This window comes from Nipponia nippon, unplaced genomic scaffold (assembly GCF_047370975.1).
Source record: "Nipponia nippon isolate SJK-2023a ecotype South Korea unplaced genomic scaffold, ASM4737097v1 scaffold_44, whole genome shotgun sequence".
NCBI lineage: Eukaryota > Metazoa > Chordata > Aves > Pelecaniformes > Threskiornithidae > Nipponia > Nipponia nippon.
Genome location: NW_028262363.1, coordinates 930892 through 958459, shown reverse-complemented (window position 1 = coordinate 958459; position 27568 = coordinate 930892). Strand labels below are relative to the sequence as shown.

The window sequence follows — 27568 nt, the reverse complement described above, 5'->3', positions numbered from 1 at the left end:
GGGCGAGGCCGTGACGGGAAATATTGACCGAAAGGGGATGGGGGGAGGGGGGCAAGAACCGCCCCGGGGCGAGCGAGGGTTGGCAGGGGCACCCAGGGCACCCCGCACCCCCCTGGGGGCACCCAGGGATCGGGCCCCCCCTCCCCTCCCCCACTCTTCCCACGCTTTGCCATTTTAGCCATTTTTTATTGCAATAAAAGCGGCGGTTTCCCCTATTTTGGGTTGGTTTTTTTTTTTTTTTTTTTTTTGGACAGGGAGCCCCATTTTGGCGGGAATCGGGGGTTTGGGCCGGATACGCTTCGCTTTGCGCCGCGATGACCTCAGCGATGAGGCGCGGCGGCCGCCTTCCCGCCTCCCAACGCCGGTGCTCCGCCTCACTGAGGGGGGGAAGAGAAGAGAGAGGGTTAAGCCCCCAATCTGGGGGGGGGAGGGACCCCTTTTTGGGGGGGGGTTCTCCTCTTTTTGGGTTCATTTCCCCTCTTTTGGGGGTTCTTCCCCTCGTTTTGGGCTCATTTCCCCTCATTTGGGGCACTTTCCCCCTTGTTTTGGGCTCATTTCCCCTCTTTTTGGGCTCGTTTCCCCTCGTTTTGGGTTTTTCCCCTTGTTTTGGGCTCGTTTCCCCTCGTTTTGGGCTCATACCCCTCTTTTGGGGTTTTTCCCCTCATTTTGGGGCTCTTTCCCCTCATTTGGGTTTTTTTCCCCTCGTTTTGGGCTCTTTCCCCCTCTTTTTGGCCTCGTTTCCCCCGCTTTTGGGGTTTTTCCCCTCATTTTGGGCTCTTTCCCCCTCGTTTTGGGCTTGTTTCCCCTCTTTTTGGGCTCACTTCCCCTCTTTTGGGGTTTTTCCCCTCATTTTGGGGCTCTTTCCCCCCGCGCTTGGGGCTCGTTTCCCCTCGTTTTGGGCTCTTTCCCCCTCTTTTTGGGCTCGTTTCCCCTTCGTTTTGGGTTTTTCTCCCTCGTTTTGGGTTCTTCCCTTCTTTTGGGGTTTTTCCCCCTCGTTTTGGGCTCGTTTCCCCTCTTTTTGGGCTTGTTTCCCCCTCGTTTTGGGCTCTTTCCCCCTCATTTTGGGTTTTCCGCCTTGTTTTGGGCTCGTTTCCCCCTATTTTTGGGTTTTTCCCCTTTTTGGGCTCGTTTCCCCCTCATTTTGGGCTCTTTTCTCCCCTTTTGGGGCTCTTCCCCCTTATTTTGGGGTTTTTCTCCTCGTTTCAGGCTCTTTCCGCCTCCTTTTGGGCTCTGTCTCCCTCATTTCGGGTTTTTCCCCTTGTTTCGGGCTCTTTCCCCCCTCATTCTGGGTTTTTCCCTTCTTTTTGGGCTCATTTCCCCTCATTTGGGGCTCTTTCCCCTCAGTTTGGGGTTTTTCTCCTCGTTTCAGGCTCATTTCCCCCTCTCTTTGGGGTTTCCCCCCTCTTTTTGGGCTCGTTTCCCCTCATTTTGGGCTCTTTTCCCCTTATTTTGGGTTTTCTCTCCTCGTTTTGGTCCCCTTCCCCCTCTTTTTGGGCTCTTTTCCCCTCTTTTTGAGCTCTTTCCCCCCTTTTTCAGTTTTTCCCCTCTTTTTGGGCTCTTTCCTCCTCCTTTCAGGTTTTCCCCCTCATTTTGGGCTCCTTCCCCCCATTTTGGGCTCCTTCCCCCCCATTTTGGGCTCCTTCCCCCCCATTTTGGGCTCCTTCCCCCCCCTCTTTTTGCGCACATGATGACAGGGTCCAACAACGAACCCATTGGTTCCTTGCAGGTGATTTTTGGGCCCCATTTGAGAGGAAAAAGGATTATTTTGCTTAATACGAAGGCTGGCACCCGTGGGGGCTTCTCTTGCATGAAATTGGTGGGGGAAAAAAAAAAAAAAAGGCCATTTTGGTTAATCTGAAGGGATGGGCTGATGGATGAAGATCTGAGGATGGTGGGATGATGGACAACGCTCTCCTGGGACCAAATCGGGGGGGAAAAAAAAAAAAAGAGCAATTTTGGTTAATATGAAGGGATGGGACCAATCGGTGGCCATTTCTTCAGGGCGGTGGCACCGAGGGACGCGACGGAAGACACGAAAGATGACGAAGAGCACCCAAACCAAGACCCAAATGTCGTCACCTCCCGGGGACACTCACGTGGGTGAAGTCGGGTGCTCTCCAGGCCTTGGCCGCCGCCGCCACGTCCCCTAACAATTTCCCATCGGGCCCTCGGAGGTCGTTGGCCGCGTTCCCGTCGTAGTTCCCGCAGAGGCCGCAGAGGTGTTGGCTCAGGTCCTTGGTCACCGTCACCGTCACCTCCCCAGTGGGGCTGAGGCCGATGATTAATTCGGGTTTTTGGGTGATCCAGATGGTTCCTCGGCTCTCGGTGACGGTCAAGGTGGTGGAGAGCTCCAGAGGGAGGGTGGCTGGGACCCCGTTGACCTGGAGAAGACAGCGATAGGGAGAACCTGGCCCCGTGCGACGCGACGTTGAAATCAATTCAAAATTGGGGTGAAAAAAGCCGGAAAAATCGGTCCATTCTCCACCCCCGACCTTCTCCATAGTGGTGGAACCCAAATCGGGATGAAATCCCTCCATTTTAGGTACGGAGAGATGGAGTGAAGCACCCCGGGACGGGGGGGATACGGGGGATGGAGGTGGGATGAGGACCTGGACACCTGGGTGCCCTCCATGGGGGTGGGAGAGGGGTCTGGGGGGAAGGAGGGCACCCATGGGTGCTCCCTTTATATTACTGGGGGAAAAAAAAGGCGATTTTGGTCAATCTAAACGGGCTGAGCAGATGCACGGCCGTCCCTCGATGGCGGTGGGATGGAGGATGACACCCATGGGTGCCTCGTTTGCATGAAACCAGTAGGAAAAAAAGGCAATTTTGGTCAAAAGGAAGGAATGACTCAACGGGTGGACATCTCACGACGACGGCGGGATGAAGGACAGCCCACGCAGGCGCTTCCATTGCACGACGCTGACGGACTTTGCAAGATATTGGTGGAAAAAAAAGATGGATTTTGGTTAAAATTAAGGGCAGAGGGACTTTACGGGGTGGGGACAACCTACCCAGACCTTCTTGTCCCTCTTGATGGTGAGGAAAGGCTGGGAGTTGAAGAGGTGAAGGGCCACCACGGCCGGTCGGTCTTGGTCCTCCCAAACATCAACCAAGAGCCGGAACCAGCGGGAACGCTGAGGGTCACACAGGGCGGTCAGCACGTAGACGCCGGTGACCGTGGTGGTAGCGGTGGCTCCGTCGAAGGAGACGAAACGAGAGGCGGGAGCTAAGCTGCAACGGCCCGGTTGCTCCACGCAACCCCGGACGCCGTTCTTGAGGCCGCACGTTTGGCCGAAGGAGCAGCTGGCCGGATTGCACCGCATGCCGCCCGCCGCCTGGCACGTGCACCTCTCGCTGCAGTCGGGGGAGAGGACGGTCTCGGCGATCTGCGGAGGGGCGATAAAACCGCCGCGCTCAACGGGTTTCCCCTTGCAAAGATTGCAAAACCGGGGAAAAACGCTGCGTGCAACGGGTTTTCCCCTTGCACGGGCAAAGAAACGCTGCATGCAACCCGCGTCCTCCTTGCAAGGATTGCAAACGTGCACAGAAATGCTGCATGCAAGCGGTTTTCCCCTTGCAAAGGCAAAGAAACACTGCGTGCAGCCCACGTCCTCCTTGCAAAGGCTGCAAACGGGCAAAGAAATGCTGCATGCCCTTGCAAAGGTGCAGAAGGCGAAGAAACGCTGCGTGCAACCCGTGTCCTCCTTGCAAAGGCTGCAAACATGCACAGAAATGCTGCATGCAAGCGGTTTTCCCCTTGCAAAGGCAAAGAAAGGCTGCGTGCAACCCACGTCCTCCTTGCAAGGATTGCAAACGTGCACAGAAATGCTGCATGCAAGCGGTTTTCCCTTTGCAAGGGCTGCAAAAGAAAGACACGGCTGCATGCAAGGGGCTTCCCCTTGCACAGGTTGCAAGAAGGAAAAAAGGTCGCGTGCAACCGGTGTCTTGCAGAGTTGCAAGGATGCGAGCGCCCGTGGGGCGTGCAAGGGTGCGACGCTCCCCTTGCAAGGATGCAATCGCCCGTGGGGCGTGCAGGGATGCAACACTCCCCTTGCAAGGATGCAATCGCCCGTGGGGCGTGCAGGGATGCAACGCCCCCTTTGCAAGGATGCAATCATTTGTGGGGCTTGCAAGGATGCAATCATTTGTGGGGCTTGCAAGGATGCAACGCTCCCCTTGCAAGGATGCAAGCGCCCGTGGGGCGTGCAGGGATGCAATGCCCCCCTTGCAAGGATGCAATCGCCTGCGGGGAGTGCAAGGGTGCAACGCTCCCCCTGCAAGGATGCAACGCTCCCCTTGCAAGGATGCAAGCGCCCATGGGGCGTGCAGGGATGCAACGCCCCCCTTGCAAGGATGCAATCGCTTGTGGGGCTTGCAAGGATGCAACGCTCCCCTTGCAAGGATGAAATCGCTTGTGGGGCGTGCAGGGATGCAATGCCCCCCATTGCAAGGATGCAATCGCCTGCGGGGCTTGCAAGGATGCAACGCTCCCCTTGCAAGGATGCAATCGCCTGCGGGGAGTGCAAGGGTGCAACGCTCCCCCTGCAAGGGTGCAACGCTCCCCCGGCAGCACCCACCTCAAAGTAGCGTCCGTGGTGCAGGCAGCCGCAGAGGTCCATGCTGACGCACTTGTTGCCGTTGAAGAGGAAGCCCTCGTCGCACTGGCAGCCCTCGAAGCACTTGGTGGTGCAGCGGGTGCTGGCGGAGAGGCTGGCGCAGGTGTGGTCGCAGGTGCGGGTGCAGAGCTCGTAGTGGCTGTTGGCGGGGCAGGAGAGGGCTGGCGGGTGACAAGCAGAGAGAAAAAGCGGCGCCTTTGCTGTTTGCTCTTTATTTTCCCCTTTTCCGCGGGCGCAAAAAGAAAACGGCGCGTTGCAGAAGTCGCCGCGAGAGCAAATATTGCGCAAAGGCGGAGGTTGCACGCCAACCACTTCCCCCAGCACAAAAAAAAAAAATCCCCCTCCCCGAACTGGCGCCGCTGGCTTTCCCTGGGGGGGGAGGGGGGGGAATAAAAAAAACCGCAAAGCAAACCCAAGTTTTGCATGCAACCGCCTTCCCCCTTGCCAAAAATTTGCAAGAACTAAGCCAGCGCCGCAGGAAACTCCTTCCCCCTTGCAGAAATTTAAAAACAAAAAAAAATAATTGCAGAAACTCAAAACTGAAATTGCAGAAACGCAAACGCGCTGCGTGCAGTCGCTTTCCTCCTTGCAACCTCTGCATTTCTGCAAATTTCTTGATTTGCAATCCTGCTGCATCCAACCGCTTTCCTTCTTGCAACCTTTGCAAAACTAAAGAGCAGCTGCATGCAACTGCTTTCCCTCGCAGAAACACAAAGCTGCTGCATGCAGCCAATTCCCCCCTTGCAGAAATGCAATCCCGCCGCATGCAGCCACTTCCCCCCTTGCAGAAATGCAATCCCGCCGCATGCAACCACTTCCCCCCTTGCAGAAATGCAATCCCGCCGCATGCAACCACTTCCCCCCTTGCAGAAATGCAATCCCGCCGCATGCAACCACTTCCCCCCTTGCAGAAATGCAATCCCGCCGCATGCAACCACTTCCCCCCTTGCAGAAATGCAATCCCGCCGCATGCAACCACTTCCCTCCTTGCAACCTTTGCGAAACCGAAAAGCAGCTGCATGCAACCCTTGCAGAAATGCAAACCTGCTGCATGCAACCACTTCCCTCCTTGCAGAAACACAAAGCTGGTGCATGCAACCACTTCCCTCCTTGCAGAAATGCAATCCCGCCGCATGCAACCACTTCCCTCCTTGCAACCTTTGCGAAACCGAAAAGCAGCTGCATGCAACCCTTGCAGAAATGCCAACCTGCTGCGTGCAACCCCCCCTGCAATCCCCCAACTCACGGCACTTCGCAGCCGTCCGCCACTCCTGGAACTGCCCGCCGGCGGCCTGGCAAGCAGCGGCGTAAGCCTGCAAGCTGCGACACAAGGCCGCGGCGTCCGGCCGGACGCATTGCTCCAGCATGCACGCAGCCACGTGCTCCTGGGGCGCCACCACCCCGTGACACCCGGCGAAGGGTCCCGTCGCCTCCGACAGCACCCCGCAGGGGCCCGGATTGGCCGAGGGGCAGACGGGAGGTTGGGGCCCATGGGTGCAGGTATCCGTGAGGGTGCCCGATGCGGCCCCCAGTTCATCGGGGTCGATGAGGTCATTGCCGGCGTCGCCGCTGAAGTCACCGCAGAGGCCGGTGGTGCGGTGGCGGTAGGCGGCGGGGAGGGTGAGCAGCGCGTAGGCGTCGCCGTCGTAGAGGAGCTTGGGGCCCCCCTGCACCAGCAGCACCCGGTAGGTGCCCTCCTGCGACACCGTCACGGCCCCCCCGGCCAGCACCAGCGGCAGGAGCTGCCGCTCGCCGTCCACCTGCGGGGAAAGGGGGAAAAACAAGGGGGGTTGCACCCCGAAACAGCCTGCTGTGCACCCCAAAGCGGGGTTTGCACCCCAAAGCGGGGTTTGCACGTCCTGCCGTGCACCCCAAAGCGGGGTTTGCACCCCAAAGCGGGGTTTGCACGTCCTGCCGTGCACCCCAAAGCGGGGTTTGCACCCCAAAGCGGGGTTTGCACGTCCTGGTTTGCACCCCAAAGTGAGGTTTGCAACCTGGAGCAGGGTTTGCACAGCCTGCCGTGCACTCCAAAGCGGGGTTTGCACCCCAAAGCGGGGTTTGCACGTCCTGCCGTGCACCCCAAAGCGGGGTTTGCACCCCAAAGTGCAAACCTGGAGCAGGGTTTGCACGTCCTGGTTTGCACCCCAAAGTGGGGTTTGCAACCTGGAGCAGGGTTTGCACGTCCTGCCGTGCACCCCAAAGTGGGGTTTGCAACCTGGAGCAGGGTTTGCACGTCCTGGTTTGCACCCCAAAGTAGGGTTTGCACATCCTGCCGTGCCCCCCAAAGCGGGGTTTGCACCCCAAAGTGCAAACCTGGAGCAGGGTTTGCATGTCCTGGTTTGCACCCCAAAGTGGGGTTTGCAACCCGGAGCAGGGTTTGCACAGCCTGCCGTGCACCCCAAAGCAGGGTTTGCACCCCAAAGCGGGGTTTGCACAGCCTGCCATGCACCCCGAAGCAGAGTTTGCACCCCGGAGCAGGGTTTGCACGTCCTGCCGTGCACCCCAAAGCAGGGTTTGCACCCCAAAGCGGGGTTTGCATGTCCTGCCGTGCACCCCAAAGCGGGGTTTGCACCCCAAAGCAGGCTTTGCACCTCTCGCTGTGCACCCCAAAAATAGCATTTGCAACCTAGGGAGGAGTTTGCACCCTGCGCTTCGCACCCCAACGCGGTTTTTGCACCCCAACGCAGCTCCGCTCACCGTCACCTCCCACCGGCCGCCCCGGGCCAGGCCGATGGTGACTCCCTGCACGGCGACCAGCAGCCGGCGGATGACGGGTCCCTCCTTGCCCTTCTCCTTCTCCATCTCCACCGCGAAGGGCACCAGCGCGTCCTCGGGGCTGCCGGCCTCCGCCGCCGCCAGCGTGTAGGTGCAGGTGCCGGCGAAATGCAACAAGCGCCCGTCGAAGGTGCTGTAGGAAACCGCTCCCAGCACCTGGCAGCGCCCGCATTCCTGGGGGTAGCACCCTTGCACCCCGTCTTGCACCATGCACATCTCGCCCGCGGCGCAACCCGCCGGCTTGCAATCCACCGCCCCGGCTCCTTTGCAAGCGCAACGCTCGCTGCAACGCGGGCAAGCGAAAAACTCCTCGCCGATTTTGTAGTAGCGACCCTCGTGCAAGCAGCCGCACTGGGCCAGGGGGACGCAGCGGTCGCCGCTCAGCAAGAAGCCGTCGTCGCAGAAGCAACCTTCGGTGCAAGGGGCGTTTTGCTCGCATTCCTCCGGTTCTGCTTGGCCCCAGCACGTGGCCGGGCAGGCTGGGCCGCAGAGCTCGTAGTGCTGGTTCGGGAGGCAGATGGGGCCTGCAGGGCGGGGGGGGTGGAAATCAGCAGGGCGGGGGGTTGCAGAGCTCCAAACCCTTTGCGCATGGAAGCCCGGAATCTCCAGTGCAAACCCCAGACAGCCTTCGTGCGTGCAAACCCCGGCCACCTCCGTGCGTGCAAGCCCCAAACCCTCTGTGCAAACCCCAAACCCTCTGTGCAAACCAGACAGCCTTCGTGCGTGCAAACCCCAGACCCTCTGTGCAAACCAGACCTTTGTGAGTGCAAACCCCGGCCACCTTCGTGCGTGCAAGCCCCAAACCCTCTGTGCAAACGCCAGACAGCCTTCGTGCGTGCAAACCCCAGACCCTCTGTGCAAACCCCAGACCCTCTGTGCAAACCCCAGACCCTCTGTGCAAACCCCAGACAGCCTTCGTGCGTGCAAACCCCAGACCCTCTGTGCAAACCAGACCTTTGTGCGTGCAAACCCCGGCCACCTTCGTGCGTGCAAGCCCCAAACCCTCTGTGCAAACCCCAGACAGCCTTCGTGCGTGCAAACCCCAGACCCTCTGTGCAAAGCAGACCTTTGTGCGTGCAAACCCCGGCCACCTTCGTGCGTGCAAACCCCAAACCCTCTGTGCAAACCAGACAGCCTTCGTGCGTGCAAACCCCAGACCCTCTGTGCAAACTCGGAAGCCTTCGTGCATGCAAGCCCCAAACTCTTCATGCATGCAAGCCCAACCACCTTTGTGCAAGCCCGAAAGCCTGCGTGCAAACTAGAAAGCCTTTGTGCGTGCAAGCCCCAAACTCTTTGTGCGTGCAAACTAGAAAGCCTTTGTGCGTGCAAGCCCCGCCACGTTGGTGCAAACTAGGCGGCCTTCGTGCGTGCAAGCCCAACCACGTTGGTGCAAACTAGAAAGCATTTGTACGTGCAAGCCCTGAGCCCTTCGTGCAAATGCAAAAGCATGCAAGCCCCAAACCCTTAGTGCAAGCAAAAAAGCATTGCATGCGCAAAGCCAACCGCCTCCGTGTGCGCAAACCCCGCCCCGAGCCCCACGTACTGCAGAAGGCGGCGGTGCGCCACTGCCGGATGCGGATGCCCTTCCTCTGGCAGGCGGTGACGTAGGCGCTGATGGAGTGGCAGACGGTTTCCTGATGCCCCTCGTAGAGGCACGTGTCGAAGAGACAATTTTCGAAGTAGGGGGCGGGGTCGATGACGGCGTGGCAAGCGGCGAAGGGGCCTTGCTTCTTCACCAGGAGCCCGCAGTGTTTGTCGCCCCGGTAGGCACGTTTCTCCGCTTCGGTGCAAACTTTGCAATCTTCGGTGCATCCGGCCCAACAACCGGGGACGTCGGCCACCTTCCAGGAATCGCCAAATTGCATTTCCTCGGTGGCCTGCTGCCCGTTGGGCAAAGCGAAGTCGTTCTGGGGGTCGCCGTCGGCGTTGCCGCAGAGGCCGCAGACGGCCCGCGAGTAGGTGTCGGGGAGGATGACTCTGGCGTAGCTGTACCAGTCGAAGGTGACGATGACCTCAAAGTCGGTCTTGATGAAGCCGTGGAAGCCGCTGACGTAGGCGTGGAGCTTGTTGCCGTGGTCGAAGGGCAGATTCACCAGGATCCCGTTGACCTGGAAGGGCAACATGGGTTGCACCATGCCGCGCAACAACATCGAAGCCCACCAAGACGCCATGCAACACGCTTGCAACTCAACCGTGTGCCGTGCAACCTCAAAATGCACCCAGATGCCAAGCAAGGACCTTGCAAACCAACCAGGCATCACGCAACGAGCTTGCAACCCACCTAAACACCACGCAACGAGCTTGCGGCCCAACCAATTGCCTCGCAATGAGCTTGCAACCCAGTAGGACACCTGCAACGACCTTGCGACCCAACCCGATGCCATGCAATGACCTTGCAACCCACCTAAACACCATACAAGGACCTTGCAGCCCACCCAGATGCCACGCAATGAGTTTGCAACCCAGCAGGACGCCATGCAACGACCTTGCAACCCTCCTCAAATCCATGCAATGAGCTTGCAGCCCACCTAAACGCCACGCAACGACCTTGCAGCCCAACCAATTGCTTTGCAAGGACCTTGCAGCCCAGCAGGACACCACGCAAGGACCTTGCAGCCCAACCCGATGCCATGCAACGGCCTCGCAACCCACCCAACTGCCTTGCAGTGAGCTTGCAACCAAGCCTGACATCATGCAAGGACCTTGCAGCCCACCCAGATGCCACGCAATGACCTTGCAGCCCAGCAGGACACGATGCAACGACCTTGCAGCCCAGCAGGACACGATGCAACGACCTTGCAGCCCAGCCCGACATCATGCAACGACCTTGCAACCCAACCAACTGTCTTGCAAGGACCTTGCAGCCCAGCAGGACACCACGCAAGGACCTTGCAGCCCAACCAAACACCACACAACGACCTTGCAGCCCAACCAATTGCCTTGCAATGAGCTTGCAGCCCATTAGGACACCATGCAAGGACCTCACGGCCCACCCAGACGCCGCGCAAGGACCTCGCGGCCCACCCAGCACCTCATTCTCCCCTACCCTGAGCTTCTGGGGGTGCTCCTGGCTGAGGCTGAGGGTCATGTTGTAGACCTTCAAGGTGACCTCCTTGGTGTAGGAGACGACGCGGTTGCCCCGCTGGTTGTTCTCCACGGTGACGGTGAAGGGGACGAGGGTGGGGTCTTCGGAGCAGAGGGCAGCCAACTGGTAGACGCAGGTGCCCATGAAATCATAGCGGCGCCCGTCGAAGGTGGTGTAATGGGGGTCGCCGGTGGCCACGCAGACGGAGCGGCTCTTGGCCACGCACCGCCGCACACCCTTCACCATGACGCATTTCTCGTTCAACTTGCAACCGGCTTCCTTGCACACCACCATGCCCAAATCCGGGTCACACCTGCACTGAGATCGGCAGTTCTCATCGCCCCAAAACTCCTCACCGGGAGGGTAGTAGCGACCGTCGTGGGTGCAGCCGCATTTGGCCACCGCCACGCACTGGCCACCGCTGAGGACGTAGCCCTCGTTGCAGGCGCAGGTCTCCACGCAGGGCTGGGTGCAAGCATCCGGCGCGTTCCGGTTGGTGCACGTGGCCGGGCAGGCGTTGCCGCAGGCTTCGTAGTGGCTGTTTTCGGGGCAGGGTAACGCTGCCGGGAGGAAACGGGGTGATTAGAGAGGGAGGATGCAGCAGCATCACATGGGTATCGCGGAGTTCATGTGCCGAGCGCTTTGCACGCAACGTCCCGGGGAGGGATCTTGCGCCGTGCAAACGCGCCGAGCGCTCTGCACGCATCATCCCATGCTAGATATTCCCCTTCTTTGCAAAAACCACCCCGCCACGTAAACTGAGGAGGAAACCCCTTGCTTACGGCAGCCCGAGGGCGTCCTCCAGTCATGCACGACGGCCCCGTTCTTCTTGCAGGTGGACGCGTAAGCCTCCAGCACCTGGCAGAGGATTTTCTTCGCTCCATCGTTTATGCACACGTCGTAGAGGCAGTTGCGGTAGAAATCCCGGGGCTTGACGACGTCGTGGCAAGCCTTGAAGGGCCCTTGGAAGGTTTTTTTTATGAGCCCGCAGTACTGGTTGCCCCCGTAGAGCTCCTTTTTCTCTTCCTCGCACACCGGGCAGTTGCCTTCGCAGTAATCCCAACAAAACGGGTCATCGTCTTCAAGGACTTTCCAGCCTTCAGCCCAGGCCACCACGGCGGCGACGTCGCTGCCGCGCTGGGGGACGTCGTCCTCGGGTTTGAGGTTGAAGTTGCCGCAGAGGCCGCAGGTGTGTTTGTAGTAGCTGCTGGGGAGGTCGATGACCAAATGCCAGTTCCAGTCGTACGTAACCCGGAGCCCAAAATCCGTCTCCAGCACGGCGGTCAGCCCGCTCTGGAAGACCTGAATCTTGCCATCCTCCAGGCTCACCGGCAGCAGCGTCACCACGCCGTCCACCTGCGGGTGAGGAGCACCAAACGGGAGCCTGAAGCACACGCACCGGCTCGGGGCGTGCAACCGCCTCGGCTGCGGCACGCAATCACCCCGCCATCGCTTCCGCGGCCGTTGCTCGCTGCGGCGCGCGATCGCCTCGCCGTGGCACTTGATGGCCTGCTGCGGTGGGCAGTTGCTACCGGGGTGCTGCAGCACGCCATTGCCTTGCTGTGGTGATGCAGCGGCGGGCAATTGCTTTGCAGTGGCGCGCACGTGCTCGCAGCACCGTGCCATCGCCTTGCAGCAGCATGCCACGTCTCTGCAGCTGCCCACTGCAGCACGCGGTTACTGCTGGGGTGTTGCTGCAACAGGCGACCACCTTTATGGCACGCAACCCCCCTGCTGCAGCGATGCTGAGGCCGGGGAACCACTGCCTGATGTGCCATCGCTGCTGCAGTGATCCTGCAGCACGCAGTCACCCGCTGCAGCGTGCAATTGCCGCTACGGCGATGCTGCAACATGCAATCACCTGCTGCAGGGTGCAATGTTTGCTGGGACGGTGGACCAAGGCCTGCCACAGCGTGCAAGCACTGCTGAGGAGCGTAATTGCCTGCTGCAACATGCAATTGCCTGCTGCAGTGATGCTGCAGCATGCAATCACCCGCTGTAGCAATGCAAGCACGCAGCATGGCGCTGCGGCATGCAACCATTCACCGGGATTTGCAATCAGTCTTGCAGCGCTCCTAGGGCGTGCAACCACTCGCTGGGGTGTGCAATCAGCGTCACAGCGCTCCTAAGGCGTGCAACCACCTGCTGCAGCGTGCAATCAGCCTTGCAGCGCTCCTAGGGCGTGCAACCACCTGCTGCAGCGTGCAATCACTGCTGCAGCGAGCAAAACACCATTACGGCGTGCAACCACCCACCGTGAGCTCCAAACTTGGAGCCAAGCCCCATCAGGGGCTGCCGAGATGCTCCGTGCCTCAAACCCCCTCCAGTTTCATGACATCACTGCCTTCATCAAGCTTTGCTTTTGCCTCACCCGCGCCGGCTGCCACCGCCAACCTGCCGGGGGGGCGTCCCACCGGCTTTGAGGTTTCTTGGAGACCTACCGCAGCCACCTTTGGTGGGTTTGGCTTCCCCAAAGGGGCAGAAACCAACCTGAGGCTGCTCCACACAAGGCAGCGTATTCCCGGCATATCCCAACATTTCAAAAATTCCCATTCCAGTTTGATTGATTCAGCTAAAAATCACGGTGGCCCTGATGGAGCGGGAAGAGGTGTTGAACATGATGGAGGAGACGGACAAAAAAAAGGAGGTGGGGAAGAGATGGATGAAAAAAAAGAGGTGGGGAAAGGCCAATTTTCCCTCCATTTTAGGCCAACTCACCCTGACTTTGCCCACTTCCCTCCGGTGGATGGAGACGTGTTGGCCATAGACCTTGATGTTGGCCAAGCTCACGTAGGAGACTGATTTCACCCCGCCGCGGATGTCGTTCTTGCCCTCCACCTTGAAGGGTACCAATCTGCTGTCGTTCCCGCAGGATTCGGCCATGGTGTAGGTGCAGGTGCCTTGGAAGTCGAAATCGAGCTGGTCGAAGGTGTGGTAGTGGGGGTCCCCCCAACCCCAGCAGGTAGCAACCAGGGTTGGGACACACTTGGCTTGGCCGTCCTTCAACTCACACTTCTCCTTGGGCCGGCACTGAATGGCTTTGCAGGGGTCTGGAAGGAGAAGAAACCATGGGAGAAACCACGGAAGATGTCCTGGTGAGGGGCAGATCCCATATCACCATGCAAACCAAGCATCTTCACCGGTGTTGGGGTCCCACCAAGTGTCCTCTGCTCCCCTTTGGGCTTTGGCAGGAGACTGGCAGCTCCGAGATGTAAATCGGAGCCCGACAAACCATCACCAACCCCAAATTTTCCCTTTTTGGCTGCCTTTCTGCACCCATTGCTTGGAAAAGCGTCAAGATGGGGTTCATCGTTACCCAAGATGGCACCCGTCCTTCAGGAAGGTGCCACCGTGGTTAAAAGAGGACATCTGGGTGGACGCGAAGCCAAGGGCTCATTTTTTTTTCCTGAAGCGCTTTGCTCCTCCGAAATCCGCATCCCGGACCCTCTTTGGGTTGGAGATGGGACCTGTGGCCTCCATCTCCTCTTGCTTGGAGGGTTTCCACCTCAGCCCACACCTCTAAATCACCCCATTTTTTTTTGTTTTTCCTTACTGTGATTGATGCAACCCAAGACCCCGTCCTTTATTTCACAGGTTTCGTCATCAGTGCAGCTGTGGCTGCCGCAAGCCAAGCCCTTGCTGGGGTCGCACGTGCAACGCCGCTGGCAGTTATCCTTCAAAACCGACTCGTGGGGCTGCGGGGCGAGAGGTCGCAAAGCGTCGCGATGAGAAGAGCGAACTGCGTTACACGTAAGCGCATAAAAATACGTAAAAGGGGGAAAAAAACCCCGTCTCTCGAGGGCCACTGGAGAGAATAAGCAGCTTTGCAAAATGCAAAATGTAAAATGGCCGAGGAATTTATCGCTTTTGTCGCAAGGAAAAAAAAAACACGCAGAGAAAATCCAACTTTTTGCCCTCTTCCACCTCCTCTGAAGGAAAAATACGTTATTATTTAGCACCTTCAGCTGCGGAAAGCGTAGCTACTCTCTGGGCATCCACGTCTGTGCTGGCACCGTTATGGCAAGCGATAAAAGAGATGGAAACGCCCCGATTTTCTTCATAGGAAAGCACAGAATCTCTCGGCAAGAGTGGAAGATTTTGAGGGTTATTTTTCTGCTTCGGGCCGCGCGGACGTCGCCTTCAGAGCCACGTGCTGCGAGACAGGCAGGAGGAAAAGGTTAAAACCCCCGCAAATCCCCCCAAATCGAGGAGATGCCTACCTTGTAGTATCTCCCATCCACAAAGCATCCGCATTTGTCCTCGGTGACGCAGCCGTCCCCGTCAAAGGTGTACCCTTTATCGCACTGGCAGGCTTCGGCACAGGTTTTGGGGCATTTGGAGGCATCTACAAGCCCTGGGCAACTGTTGACGCAGAGGTTGGTGCAGAGGGAGTAGCTGCTGTTGGCCGGGCAGCTGAGGGCTGGAAGGAAAAAGGGTGAGAAGCCCAAGACCCATCACGGGGTGGAAGAGCGGTGCCAACCCGGGGTTGCACCCCAGGGAGACGGCAGAGCCCGAACGCTGACGCAAAACGCAACGGTGTTGGGGGCGAGAGGGAAAAGCCAACGCGATCACCTGGCTGGCGCGTTTTTCTTGGCGTCGGCTTTTCCCCGTTCGCCCCCGGCATCAGGGAAAGTTCCCCCCCGTTGGCTTTTCGCATTCAGCCCCAATGAAAACGCACCCCCTGGCGTTGGCGTCTCCCAACGCTGCAATTATTTTCACGCCGTCGTCGTCCTCCCCACCCTGAGCTCCCAACCCAACGGCACCGTTTGCGTCACCCCACGCGTCAAGGGTGGTCAGCGCGGCCACCCGGCCCCAACGTCCTTTTGAAATAAATTGTAAAGCCCTATTTTGCAATTAATCCTAATGAGATTTGACTTCCCGGCCATGGAGGACGTTTCCCACCCGTGTCCCCCCCACTTACGGCAGAAGGATGGTCTTCTCCAAGCCTCAATGATGACGCCGGCGTCTTGGCAAGTGGCGGCGTAGCTCTGGATGCTCTGGCAGAGGACGCGGGTGTCCCCCTCAGCGAGGCAAACGTCGTGGAGGCAGGCTTGGAAATACGGGGCCGGGTCGATGAGGCTGTGGCAGGATTCGAAGGGGCCCCTCGAGACCGTGAGGATGCCGCAGTAGTTGGGTTTCTGCAGGACCATCTTCTTCTCCTGCGTGCAGACGGGGCAGTCGTCCTTGGAGCAGTCATCGTTGCAGGAGACGTCGGGAGTTTTCCAAGCAGAGCCAAAAACCATCGCGTTGGGGGCCTGTTGGCCGCTGGGGAGGAGGAGATCATCGTTGCGTTGCCCGTTGTAGTTGCCACAAAGCCCACAGAGGTGGCCCCGGTAGCTCTGCGGGACCATGACCATCACGTGATGGAGGAGGTCATAGCGTATGATGAGGCCGAAGTCAGTCTGAAGCAGGACGCCCATCCCGTGTTGGTGCACCTGGACCCGTCCCTTGCTCAGGATGGCCGGGAGGTGGTGGGATATGGAGTTCACCTGGGGCAGGGAGAGAGAAATCCTCCCATGAGCCTCAGGGACGCTACAAGGAGACGGCTACGGAGGCAGGAACAAAAAAAACTTTGGGGGAAAACACATTCCAACCAACCTTTGAACGAATTTATGGCTCCCAGTTTGAAACTGGAAGGCAAAGTGGGGACGAGCGTGGCTTTGTTTTGGAGATAGGAGCGAGGGCTTCCCTCCATCAAGCAAAACCAGTTTTTAGCCTCCCATGTTCGCACCCGAAAAGGAGGTGGACAACAAAACACGGCTTTACCGCGACCACGCAGCTCTCGCTTCACGCCAGAGTCAACGCGAGCCCGTAGACTTTGACGCCAGCGTATTTGCACCCTAAAAGAGGTGGACCACCACGCGCGGACCTCCCGCGACGGCGTCCCTCCCGCGACGGCGTCCCTCTTGCCTCACGGCAGAGTCAACGTGAGCCCGTAGACTTTGTCACCAGCACCTTTGCGCCCAGAAAGAGGTGGACCACGAAGCGCCGCCTTACCTTGACGTCTCCCCTCTTGCCTCGTGTCAAGGTCAACGTGAGCCCGTAGACTTCAACGGACAACGCTTGGATGCCGGAGACCTTCCTCTTTTGCCGGGCGTCCTTCTCAATTTTCACAACAAATGGTTTGACGTCATCACCGTCGCAGGTCTCCGTGAGGATGTAGGAGCAGGTGCCCGAGATGTTGAAAGCCATCCCATCGAAGGAGATATAGTTGCGGTCACCGGTGGCCACGCAGGCCCTGAGCCTGGCAGACGTGCATTGGAAGACCCCATCGATGATTTTACCTTCGCTGCCTTCGGGGCAAGAAATTTTTTGGCATTCCACAGTGCCGCCAGCGTGGCACTGACATTTCTCCTCCTTGGTGGGTAAGAAGATCTCCTCCGCCTTGTAGTAGAAGCCCTGATGGAGGCATCCGCACCGGGAAATGGGGACGCACTCGTCACCGCTGAGCACGAAGCCTTCGTCGCACACGCAGCCCTCCTTGCACCGCTCCGAGCATTTCATCGGGGTGTAGATGCTGCTGCAGGTCTGGCCGCAGTCCTGGGAGCAGAGCTCGTAGTGGCTGTTCGTGGGACACGAAATACCTGCCACGAGACACGGAGATTCCTTAGGAGCAAAGAAATTACAGGTCGGATCCTGCAATTTTCCTGCAATTCGGGATAGTTGTGCCTGGCGATGAGGTTCATCCGATGCAGATATTTTTTTTTTTTACCCAATTGCTCCGTGGTTAAATCTCATCTCCTCCTCACGGCGGACGTGACGAGGGAAGGGGTGTCCGTAAGGGTTTTAGGCCCCAAACCACTTGGTTTTCCCCACTGAAACGAGGACGTTCCCTCAAGCAACAGAATTGCTCCGGCGTTGGGTCCCCAGTCAACCTCCAGGTCCCTCTCCCCTAATTTAAATATTTTTGGGGCATCTACATGAGTTTTGTCCCCTAAACGATCCAGGCAATCAACCCTCACTCTCGTTTTAGCCAACGCAAAGAAATTGCTGCTTATTAAGGCTAAATTATTCGACCCATCGTAGCCAGATGGGACATCCAGTTCCCTGGAAGGGTTTGTTTCTGGGCGTGGGCTGTAAAAAGAGATGAGGAGACCAACCTAGACTTTGGGTGGGATGAAGCACCGTTAAATGAGGCGATTCCCACCTCCGGTTTGTCCCCGCAAGGGTTTGGCCTAGGATTGGGGTTCCCTTCGACGCTCATGATCCCTCACGAAGAAGAAATCCCACCAATTAGCCCAACTTACTGCAGAAATCGTCCGTCCTCCAGCTCCCGACAGTCACGCCAGCAGCCTGGCAGGCAGCGGTGTAGCGGGCGATGACCAGGCATATCGCATTTTTCTGATCCGGGAAGAGGCAAAAATCATGCACGCAGTTTTGGAAGTATTTGACGGCGTCCACGTGAGCATGGCAAGCTCCGAAGGGTCCGCCCACTCGCGAGATGATCCCACAACCCATCTTGGAGCTCTCCTGGTGCTGCAGAGCCGCCACCATGCCAGGACATTGTGACTTCGACAGTTCCACGCAACCCGGGATGTCGGTCACCTTCCAGCTGTGCCCCAAAGCGTCTGGGTTTGATGTCACTTGGCCGTTCTTCATCATCATCTCATCGCCCACGTTCCCGTTGTAGTTCCCGCAGAGGCCACAGACGGCGTTTGCGTAACTGCTGGGCACTGTCACGGTGACTTGGCTTTGCCAGTCGTAGGTGACGGTGAGGCCAAAGTTTGTCTCCACCACCACCTCCTGCCCGGCTCTGTAGATGGAGACCTTCTTATCTCTGTGGTGATACGGTAGGTTGGCCAACTGGTCATTAATCTGGGGACAAAAGCAAAAAAAAAAAACAAACAAAAAACCCAAATTTGGCATCCAACAGCAAAGGCAAATTGCGTTTTCACGCCGCCTGCGATTCGGGCTCCAGCCAAAGCACCCAAATTACGTAGACGAAGCCTTTTTAGATTTAATCATCTGCCCCAAATGCAGATGCCCGCCAGCTTTGAGGGGAATTGAAGCTCCGCAGCTTACATCAAGGCGCCAATCTCCCGCTTCAGGTGGCGAGCCTTATATTTAGGCAATTAAATCTCATCTTGATTAACATGGGGCAGAGAGACCTGGTAGCTCTGGATCTGAGCAGCGCGGTTGGCGAAAAATAATCAGCGTTACCCAATGTGGAGGAAAAAAAAAAAAAAAAGAGGAAAAGAAGAAATGGGACAAGGAGGCCGGGGTGAGGAGCAGAAAGCGAAGAACGTAGAGATGAAATAACGAAACGGTTGCTAAACTCACCGTGATTTTGCCGGGGTGTTCCTGGCTGAGCACGATGTTTTTGCCGTAGACTTTGACCGTCACGAGGGCGATGGAGGACAAAAGTTTGTCGTCCTGGCGGCCGTTCTGCACCAGCACCTGGAAGTCCACCAGACCTTGGCTCTTCTCGCACAACCCAGCGAACTGGTACTGGCACGTGCCCTGGAAGATGAACTCCCCGCCATCGAAGCTCTTGTAGTGGGTGGCACCGACCGCTGCGCAGGTCTTGTAGCTCTTGGGATAACAATCCCGGATGCCGTCCTCCACCCGGCATTCTTCCCCGGCACGGCAGCCGGCCCAGCGGCATACGGCGCTCTGGGATTGCGCGTTGCAGAGGCAGCGTTTGGTGCAGGTGCTGTCCCCCCAAAATTCCTCGTGGAGGCTGTGGAGGAGGCCCTCGAAGACGCAGCCGCACTCGTGCTGGGGGATGCACTCGTTGGCATCGAACACGAAGCCCTCCTGGCACTGGCAGGTCTCCACGCAGGCCGAGGCGGCGCAGTTGGCGGGCATCGCGCCGTTGTTGCAGGTGGCGGGGCAGGCGGTGCCGCACGTGGTGTAATTGCTGTTCTTCGGGCAGGAGAGAGCTGTCGAAGGGATGGGACGCCATGGTCACGGTGGGGATAATGCTCCTTGGCCATCAGAAGGTGCAACAGAGAGCTAAGGAAACCTGCGTGGGCTTTCTGGAGTCCTACATGTACCTTCTAGAGTCTCCATGGACTTTCCAGACCTTCTACGTGGATCTTCTGAAGTCTGCATGGACTTCCTAGACTTTCTGGACTATCTACCTGGACTTTTGGGAGTCTCCATGGACTTTCTGGACCTTCTGCATGGACTTTTGGGACTTGGACTTTCAGGACTATCTACTAGGACTTTTGGGAGTCTCTGTGGGCTCCCGGGACCTTCTGCATGGATTTTTTGGAGTCTCCGTGGACTCCCGGGACCTTCTGCATGGATTTTTTGGAGTCTCCATGGACTCCCGGGACCTTCTGCATGGATTTTTTGGAGTCTCCGTGGACTCCCGGGACCTTCTGCATGGATTTTTTGGAGTCTCCATGGTCTCCCGGGACCTTCTGCATGGGTTTTTTGGAGTCTCCATGGACTCATGGGACCTTCTGCATGGGGTTTTTTGTGGTATCCATGGACTCCTGGGACCTTCTGCATGGACTCTGGGACTTGGTCTTTCTGCACAGACTTTCTGGAGCCTGCATGGACTCCCTGGACTTTCAGCAGAGACTTTTTAGAGTCTCCAAGGACTCTGTACCTCCTGAATGGACCTTCTGCATGGACTTTTGGGACTTGGACTTTCAGGACTATCTACTAGGACTTTTGGGAGTCTCCATGCACTCCCCGGACCTTCTGCATGGGTTTTTTGGAGTCTCCATGGACTCATGGGACCTTCTGCATGGGGTTTTTTGTGGTCTCCATGGACTTTCTGGACCTTCTGCATGGACTTTTGGGAGTTGGACTTTCAGGACTATCTACTAGGACTTTTGGGAGTCTCCATGCACTCCCTGGACCTTCTGCATGGGTTTTTTGGAGTCTCCATGGGCTCCTGGGACCTTCTGTATGGGTTTTTTGGAGTCTCCATGGACTCCCGGGACCTTCTGCATGGACATGCTTCTGGAGCCTGCATGGACTTTCAGCAGAGACTTTTGGGAGCCTGCACAGACTTTTTGGACTTTCTGCTTGGACTTTTGGGGCTTGGACTTTCTGGAGTTTCTACACAGACTTTCCACGTGGACTTTCTGGACTTTCTACATAGACTTTCTGGAGTTTCCATCAACTTGCTGGAGTCTGCATGGACTTTTTGGGCTTTCTGCTTGGACTCGCTTCATTAACCGTTTCCAGCCTGCACGCTTGGGACCTGCAGCCCTTTCAGGCCCAGCTTTGGGCAGCCAAAATGACCCAGCTCCACCTCGTTTGCGAGATCAAGAGCACTAAGAAGAGACAAACATCCCCGTTGGTGCAATTTCCCTTCCATGGCTGTTTCTTGCTCAGTCCCATCCCATCGCACCTTCATTACACCCACCTTAAAGTCACAGCACCCTGCCCACCCAGGAGGAAGATTTTCTGGCAACCAGGAGCTACTCACGACAACGTGCCAGCGTCCTCCAGTCAGAAACGGTGATTCCCGCCTCCTGGCAGCTGTCCGCGTAGGCTTTGAGGGCTTGGCACAGCTTCATGTGGAGCCCATCGTTCACGCAGACGTCGTAGACGCAGTTTTTCAGGTAGATGTTGGGGTTGACGGTGGCGTGGCAGCGCTCGAAGGGTCCCGCGCGTTTGGTGAGCAACCCGCACGACGTCTCCCCCCTATATTTCGCCGCCTCGTCCCATCGGCAACGTCCGCAGTCCCCGCTGCAGGTGTCCCAGCAGCGATGGCTCTCATCGGCCACCTTCCAACTCCGGGCCAGCTCCACGGCATCCAGCGCCAGGTTGCCATCAGGCATGAGGGAATCATCCTGGGGATCGCCGTTGTTGTTGCCGCACATCCCGCACACTTTGCCGGAGAACGTACCGGGGAGCTCCACCACCACGTGGTCATCCCAATCGTAGAGAATCTTCAGCCCAAAGTTGGTTTTAATCAGCACGGACTTGCCCTTCTGCTGCAGCTGGAGGTTCCCTTGGGCGAGGGAGATGGGGAGGTGGGAGCGCTGGTTGTTCACCTGGAGGAGAGAAAGAAAACATGGGAAAAAACCAGACAAATAACACCAAACATGGGGCAAAAAAAAGGAGTTTGTTGAGCTTTGAGGTGTCTTCTTGCAAGAGATGACCGTGCAGTAGCGTCACCAACTCACGCGAAGCAAATGATAGAATCATTTAGGTTGGAAAAGACCCTTGAGATCATCATTAAACACATTATTCCAGAGAAATACCATAATATTGATAATTATTTGTCTTGCATACCTTCACGATCCCGTTCTCGGACCTGCCCACAGCGATGGTAATATCGTAGACGCGGACGGTCACGGAGCCGATGTAGGAGACTTTCAGGTTACCCCTGTGTTCGTTTTTGGCCTCGACGCTGAAGATGGGCAGGGTCGGATCCGGATCGCAGGTCTTGGTCAAGGTGTAGGTGCACGTGCCCATGAAATCGAAGGTTTTCCCATCGAAGGTTTGGTAGTGGGGATCGCCGGTGGCCCAGCAGGTCGAGGTGTCTTGGAAGTGCGTGCTGTGTCTGTCCACCACCTCGCATTTCTCCTCGCAGCTCGAGTCTTCGGGGGAAGACGGAGCAGAAGCTGCAGAAAAAGGAAAACAAAACAAAACATGGATGGCAACCACGGAGAAGACCTGGCCATTGGCAAGACGCAACCATGCGTTGGTCCTACTTACGCGTGGCGCAAAGACCGGTGAAACCGTAACCGGCGTAATTCTGGAAGCCGAAGACCAGGAGCCCAAAGGGTGTCCGCTGGTGCTCAACGGTCTGGATTTCTGTTGGTTTGCTCATGGTGACGGTGGCCCAGGAGAACTCGGTGCCGGGAATCGCTTGCCAGGACACGCTCCTCTCCGGATTCTGGTTGAGGGTGGTGGTGCTGGCGTCCGCGTTTCGGGCAACGAGGACCATGTGGTTCTCGTAGCCATCCAGGCTGCTGATCCGGTAGGACGTGCAGTAGGCGGAGACGGGTGGGACGTTGAGTAGGAAGGGGTCTTGCCGAAGCGAGCCCTTCTTGGCACCGGTGAAGAAGTAAACCACCTGAATCGCAGCCGAAGCGCTCACGTAAAAAGGCGAATTTTCACCGATCTCAAACTTGCGGACCTCCCCGGCCGCGATGTCCTTAGTGGCAGCCGAATTACCCTTCTTGTAGGTGATGGAGGCTTTCTCGTCCGCCACGACGTAGATGAAGTTGGCGTCCTTCTGCAAGGGGTTGGGGGGGACGACGTAGGCTTTCCCCCATGCGGCGACGGGCAGAAGCTGCTCGACCACGTAGTCGCAGCCCGTGTGCATCTTCACGCAGGTGTGCCCGCTGAGGACGGCAACGGCGTTGTCCGACGTGATCTTGGTGCCTGACAAATCATAGCTGCTTTGCAGTTGGAAGCTGTGGTAGGGGTCCAAGAAGATGCGGAGCGTCGACCCAGGGGAGTAATTCCTCCCTCTGTAATAAAACTTGCCCTTCACGTTGATGGAAACGGTGGCCGAAGTCTTCCCGGCGGCCACGACAAACTCCTTCAAGCCTTCTTTCTTGCTACCCTCTGGCGTCACCACGTAATATTTGTTGCCCAACTTATCTACGGGCAAAATGGCGGTGGCACCCACGGTGTAACTTTTGGAGTTGACGGAGACCACGGAGACGTCTTTGGTGGACTCAATCAAGATGGCTTTATCCGAACGGCGGCTGCCGATGAGATGCAAGGTCCCGGGAACGCGGACAGAAACCGTTTCGTCTTTCCCGAGGGTGACGGTTTCGGTGAAGGTGCCACCGCTCATCGTCACCGTCACCTTGGTGGAGTCAGAGTAAGCGGTGATGAGGAGCTGGATGCTGGGGAGGGTGCCTTCCTCATCGTTCTGGAGGAAGACGGTGAAGAATTCCTTGCCGCGGAATGTCGCGGTGGAAAGACCTGGGAAAAAGCAGGGAAAAAAGGGGGTTTGGTGGGTTTTTTTTTGGCAGAAATTAGAAATTTTCGGCAAAAAAAATAAGCGAAATCAAGAAGTAAATCTGCTTTTTTTTTTGGTACAGAAACTTGTGATAGGAATTTTTACAAAAACCAAGGAATGACGGGATTTTTTGCCTGAAAAAACCTGCCGTAGAATATTCTAGAAAAAATTTTTTAAAAAATCAGGAATAACGTTTTTTTTTTGCTGCAGAATCACCCTGTAGAAAGTTGTGAAGAAACGGGGGAAGAAATTTTGCTCCGGAAATTGCGACAGAAATTTCTGAAAATTGGAAATTAGGGAATAAATTCGTATTTTTTTCTTGCGGAAATGGACAGTCGGAAAGTCTTGAAAACTAAAAATAGGGGAATAAAAGCTTTTTTTGCTGCAGAAATTCCAATAGAAAGCGTGGGGTTGGGGCTTTTTGGGGTTTTTTTGGTGTTGTTTTTGGTTTTTTTAAAGCACATAATAAAGGAGTTTTATTGCAGAAATTGTAATAGAAAAGCCCCCCAAATAAAATCGGGAATAAGGGCATTTTGCAGAAGAAATCTGCAGGGAAAAAAAAAAAAGGGGGAAAAAAGGTTTTTTGGATGCAGAAATTGCAGTCGAATGTCCTGAAAAGCCTCCAATAAAAATAAAAATAAATTGGTTTTTGGTTTAAACCTCAGGTTCTCAGGGCTTTTGTTGCTGAGGGAAATAAAGATTTTTTTACGGGGAAAAAAGCGGGGAATATGGGCTTTTTCCAAAAAGGAGTAAGAAGGGATTTTTGGTGAAAAAACCCCAAATTGTCAGGGTTTTTTGACGAAAAACTCTGAGGAAATACAGGTTTTTCTTTAAAAAAACCAACAAACCCAAGGAAAAAACAGGTTAAAAGCGCTTTTTTTTTCTTTTTTTCCCCTCTTTTTTTCCTTTTTTCCCCTCTTTTTTCCCCAAAAACACACACCCAGGTGGGTGGCTGTTTCCTAAAAAAAAAAATATTAAGGTTTTTTTCGTAAAAAATACAGGTGATAAGGGCTTTTTCTGAAAGGAAAATAAAAATAATTAAGGTTTTGGTGAGAAACAGGTGATAAGGGCTTTTTTTTTCCTCTGAGAAAATAGGTAATAAGGTAATTAAAAAACCCCAAATTCCACAAACTGAAAAACCCCGATATTACGGGCTTTTTAACGCTATAAAACCACAAGAGATTAAGGGCTTTTTCTTAAAAAAAAAACAAAAACAACCCAATCACCACCAAAAACGGGTTAAAAAGGTTTTTTTTCTATTAAAGGCAAAAAACCCGCAAACCGAATAGGTAAAATAGGCTTTAATTTTCATCATAATAATTAAAAAAAACCCGAACGAGGGGAAAAAAAAATGGCATTTTGGGTCACAAACAGGTGAGGAGCGTATTTTTTTAAGGAAAAACCCCACCCAAACCATAGAAAATAAGATTTTTTTCCTTAAGAACTTGGGAATAAGAGCTTTATGCTCCAAACCAAAGAGGTAATAGGGATTTTTTGGGGAAAAAAAAAAAATAAATCAAGAAATTAGGGGTCTACCGGGAAAAAAAAAAACCAACAAAGAGGTGATAAAGGGTTTTTGCTTAATAAAACCAACTGAGCAAGCAAAAAAACCAACAAAAAAACAGGTGATAAGGGTTTTTTTTTAAGGAAAAAACAGGTAATAAAGGCTTTTTTGGGGGAAAACCAAGAAATTTAGGCCTTTTTTTCCCCTTAAAGGAAACAGGGAATGAGGGCGCTTTGGTGAAAAACAGGGAATAACGAGGTTTGGCTGGAAATAAAAACAGGTAATTAGGGGTTTTTCCTCCAAAATTGAGTTTTTTCAGAAAGAAAATCGCTAATAAGGGGTTTTTTTTGCTGAAAAATAAAGGGGTGAGAGCAAGGGTTGGTGAAAAACCAGGAATTCCTTACCTAAAAAAAGGGGGATAAGGGCTTTTTCTTGTAAGGAAAGTGTGATAAGGGCTTTTTTTTTCTGGAAATAAAAGGTAATAAGGGCTTTTTTGGGGGAAAAAAGTGGTAATAGGGGCATTTGAGTGAAAGAAAACAGGTAATAATGACTTTTTTTGGGGGAAAAAAATATATATATAGGTGGTAAGGGCTTTTTTTTCTGAAAGAAATAGGGAATAAAGACTTTTTTCCTGGGGAAAAACCCAACCAGATAAAGGCTTTTTTCCCTGAGCTAAAAAGCAAAGGGGTAAATGAGGAATAAGGATGTTTTTTCTTAAAATAAAACCAAATAAAAAGGTTTTTTCCTTAAAAAAAAAAGGTAATAAGGGCTTTTTCCCCCACTAAAAGCAAGCCCCAGTGTATAAAGGCTTTTTTTTTCTGGAAAAAAACCCCAAACAGGTAATAAGAATTAATTTTTTTACCTTAAAAAAAAACCCCAAACAGGGAACAAGTGCATTTTTCTTTAAAAAATTAAGAAATAAGGGCTTTTTTTCGGGGGAAAAAAAAGGTGAGAAGGGCTCTTTGCTAAAAAAAAAAAAGCAGGGGATAAGGGATTTTCGGTGCGAAAAAAAAAATCAGGGGATGAGAGATTTTTGGTGAAAAGGCAAAGCCATCCCAAAATCTTTTTGCCGGGGGAAAATGAGGGAATAAGGGAAATTTTCGGAGAAACAAATCAAGAGGGAATAAGGATTTTTGGCTGCAGAAAACCTTAAAATAACACCCAAAGCTGGGAAATTTGGGGTTTTTTGGGGGAGGGAGGGAATGGGGTTGGGTTGTTGCTCACCACAGAAGAGAAGAAGCCAGGCTGGGAGCCGCCACGTCCTGCCCGTCGCCATCGCTGGGGGTAAAAAGCCCGAAAAATAGGAAAAATGCACTTTTTGGGGGGCAAAAAAAGCCACACGAGGATGAGGAGGAGCCCAGAGAGGCCCCAGGTGTCCCCAACATCCCCGTGTGGCCCAAAATTGTCCCCAAAGCTTTTTTTTTCTACCCCACGGAAACCTCTCGCAGCTCATTTTGGGTTGGGGCTGAATTCTGCTCGACCCCAGCAGCCCAATGCCACCCCAGCTGTCCCCGTGCACCCCAACAACCCCCAAACCCTTCCTGATGCCACCTTGAAGACCCCGTCCTTCCCTTCTTGGCCCAAAATTGTCCCCAGAGCTTTTTTTCAACCCCATGGAAACCTCTCGCAGCTCATTTTGGGTTGGGGCTGAATTCTGCTCGACCCCGGTGGCCCGATCCCACCCCAACTGTCCCCATGCGCCGCAACAACCCCCAAACTCTTCCTGATGCCACCTCGAAGACCCCGTCCTTCCCTTCTTGGCCCAAAATTGTCCCCAGAGCTTTTTTTCAACCCCATGGAAACCTCTCGCAGCTCATTTTGGGTTGGGGCTGAATTCTGCTCGACCCCGGTGGCCCGATCCCACCCCAACTGTCCCCATGCGCCGCAACAACCCCCAAACCCTTCCTGATGCCACCTCGAAGACCCCATCCTTCCCTTCTTGGCCCAAAATTGTCCCCAGAGCTTTTTTCTACCCCACGGAAACCTCTCGCAGCTTATTTTGGGTTGGGGCTGAATTCTGCTCGACCCCAGTGGCCCAATCCCACCCAACTGTCCCCGTGCGCCCCAGCAACCCCCAAACCCTTCCTGATGCCACCTCGAAGACCCCATCCTTCCCCCATTTTTCCATCAAACCCTCCCGGGAACCTCCGAAGGATGAAATCCCCCCCCAAATTACCAAAATTCAGGTCTAAAAAAAAAAGACCGAATGGCTAGGAGAACCCTCCCTCCCACCTTCTGGAGGTTCTCAGAGATGCTGGTCCCCCACCATCACTCAACATCTATTGGGGTTAAGAACCAGATCGTTGCACCCAAAGAGGATTTACAGCACAGATTTCCCCAAAACCAACGCAACCTGGGCTTGGGAGAGAAGAAAAATCCCTTTCTTATATAGTTTTATAGTCGATTTAACCCACCTGGGGCTCCTGCTTGGTGAAGGCATCATCGACACCTTCGTTTGCTCAGATGGGATAAACTTGGGCCAAGCTCAAAAATGAAAGGAAAAAAAAAAAAAAAAAAAAAGCAACGGAAGAGCCCAGCCCCACACCACTTACCGGCAGGCTCCTTTCTGCCTCAGCGTCTCTCTTTGCTCTCCCCGAAGCCCATGGACACGTGAGGATGGATGGATGGAAAAAAAAAAACTGCACGGTCGGTCCCAAAATCTCGCTTTTTATAACCAGATGGGGCTTATCTCTGTT

At 55.1% G+C, this 27568-nt stretch overlaps 1 protein-coding gene across 1 annotated transcript; it reads right to left on the bottom strand.

The window, feature by feature from the left end:
* Positions 1-206: 206 nt before the first annotated feature.
* Positions 207-27568, bottom strand: FCGBP (Fc gamma binding protein). The gene is made up of 21 exons (XM_087778453.1): positions 27425-27568; positions 26097-26150; positions 22108-23331; positions 21682-22013; positions 20870-21440; positions 18760-19361; positions 17727-18294; positions 16477-17063; positions 15401-15968; positions 14700-14899; positions 14033-14174; positions 13198-13529; positions 11262-11835; positions 10441-11039; positions 8938-9502; positions 7317-7918; positions 5866-6379; positions 4581-4780; positions 3015-3389; positions 2097-2381; positions 207-377 (listed from the first exon to the last, which is right to left on the bottom strand). The coding sequence occupies exons 2-21, from the start codon at positions 26146-26148 to the stop codon at positions 375-377; spliced, it is 8895 nt and encodes a 2964-aa protein (XP_087634579.1). The 5' UTR covers positions 26149-26150; positions 27425-27568; the 3' UTR covers positions 207-374.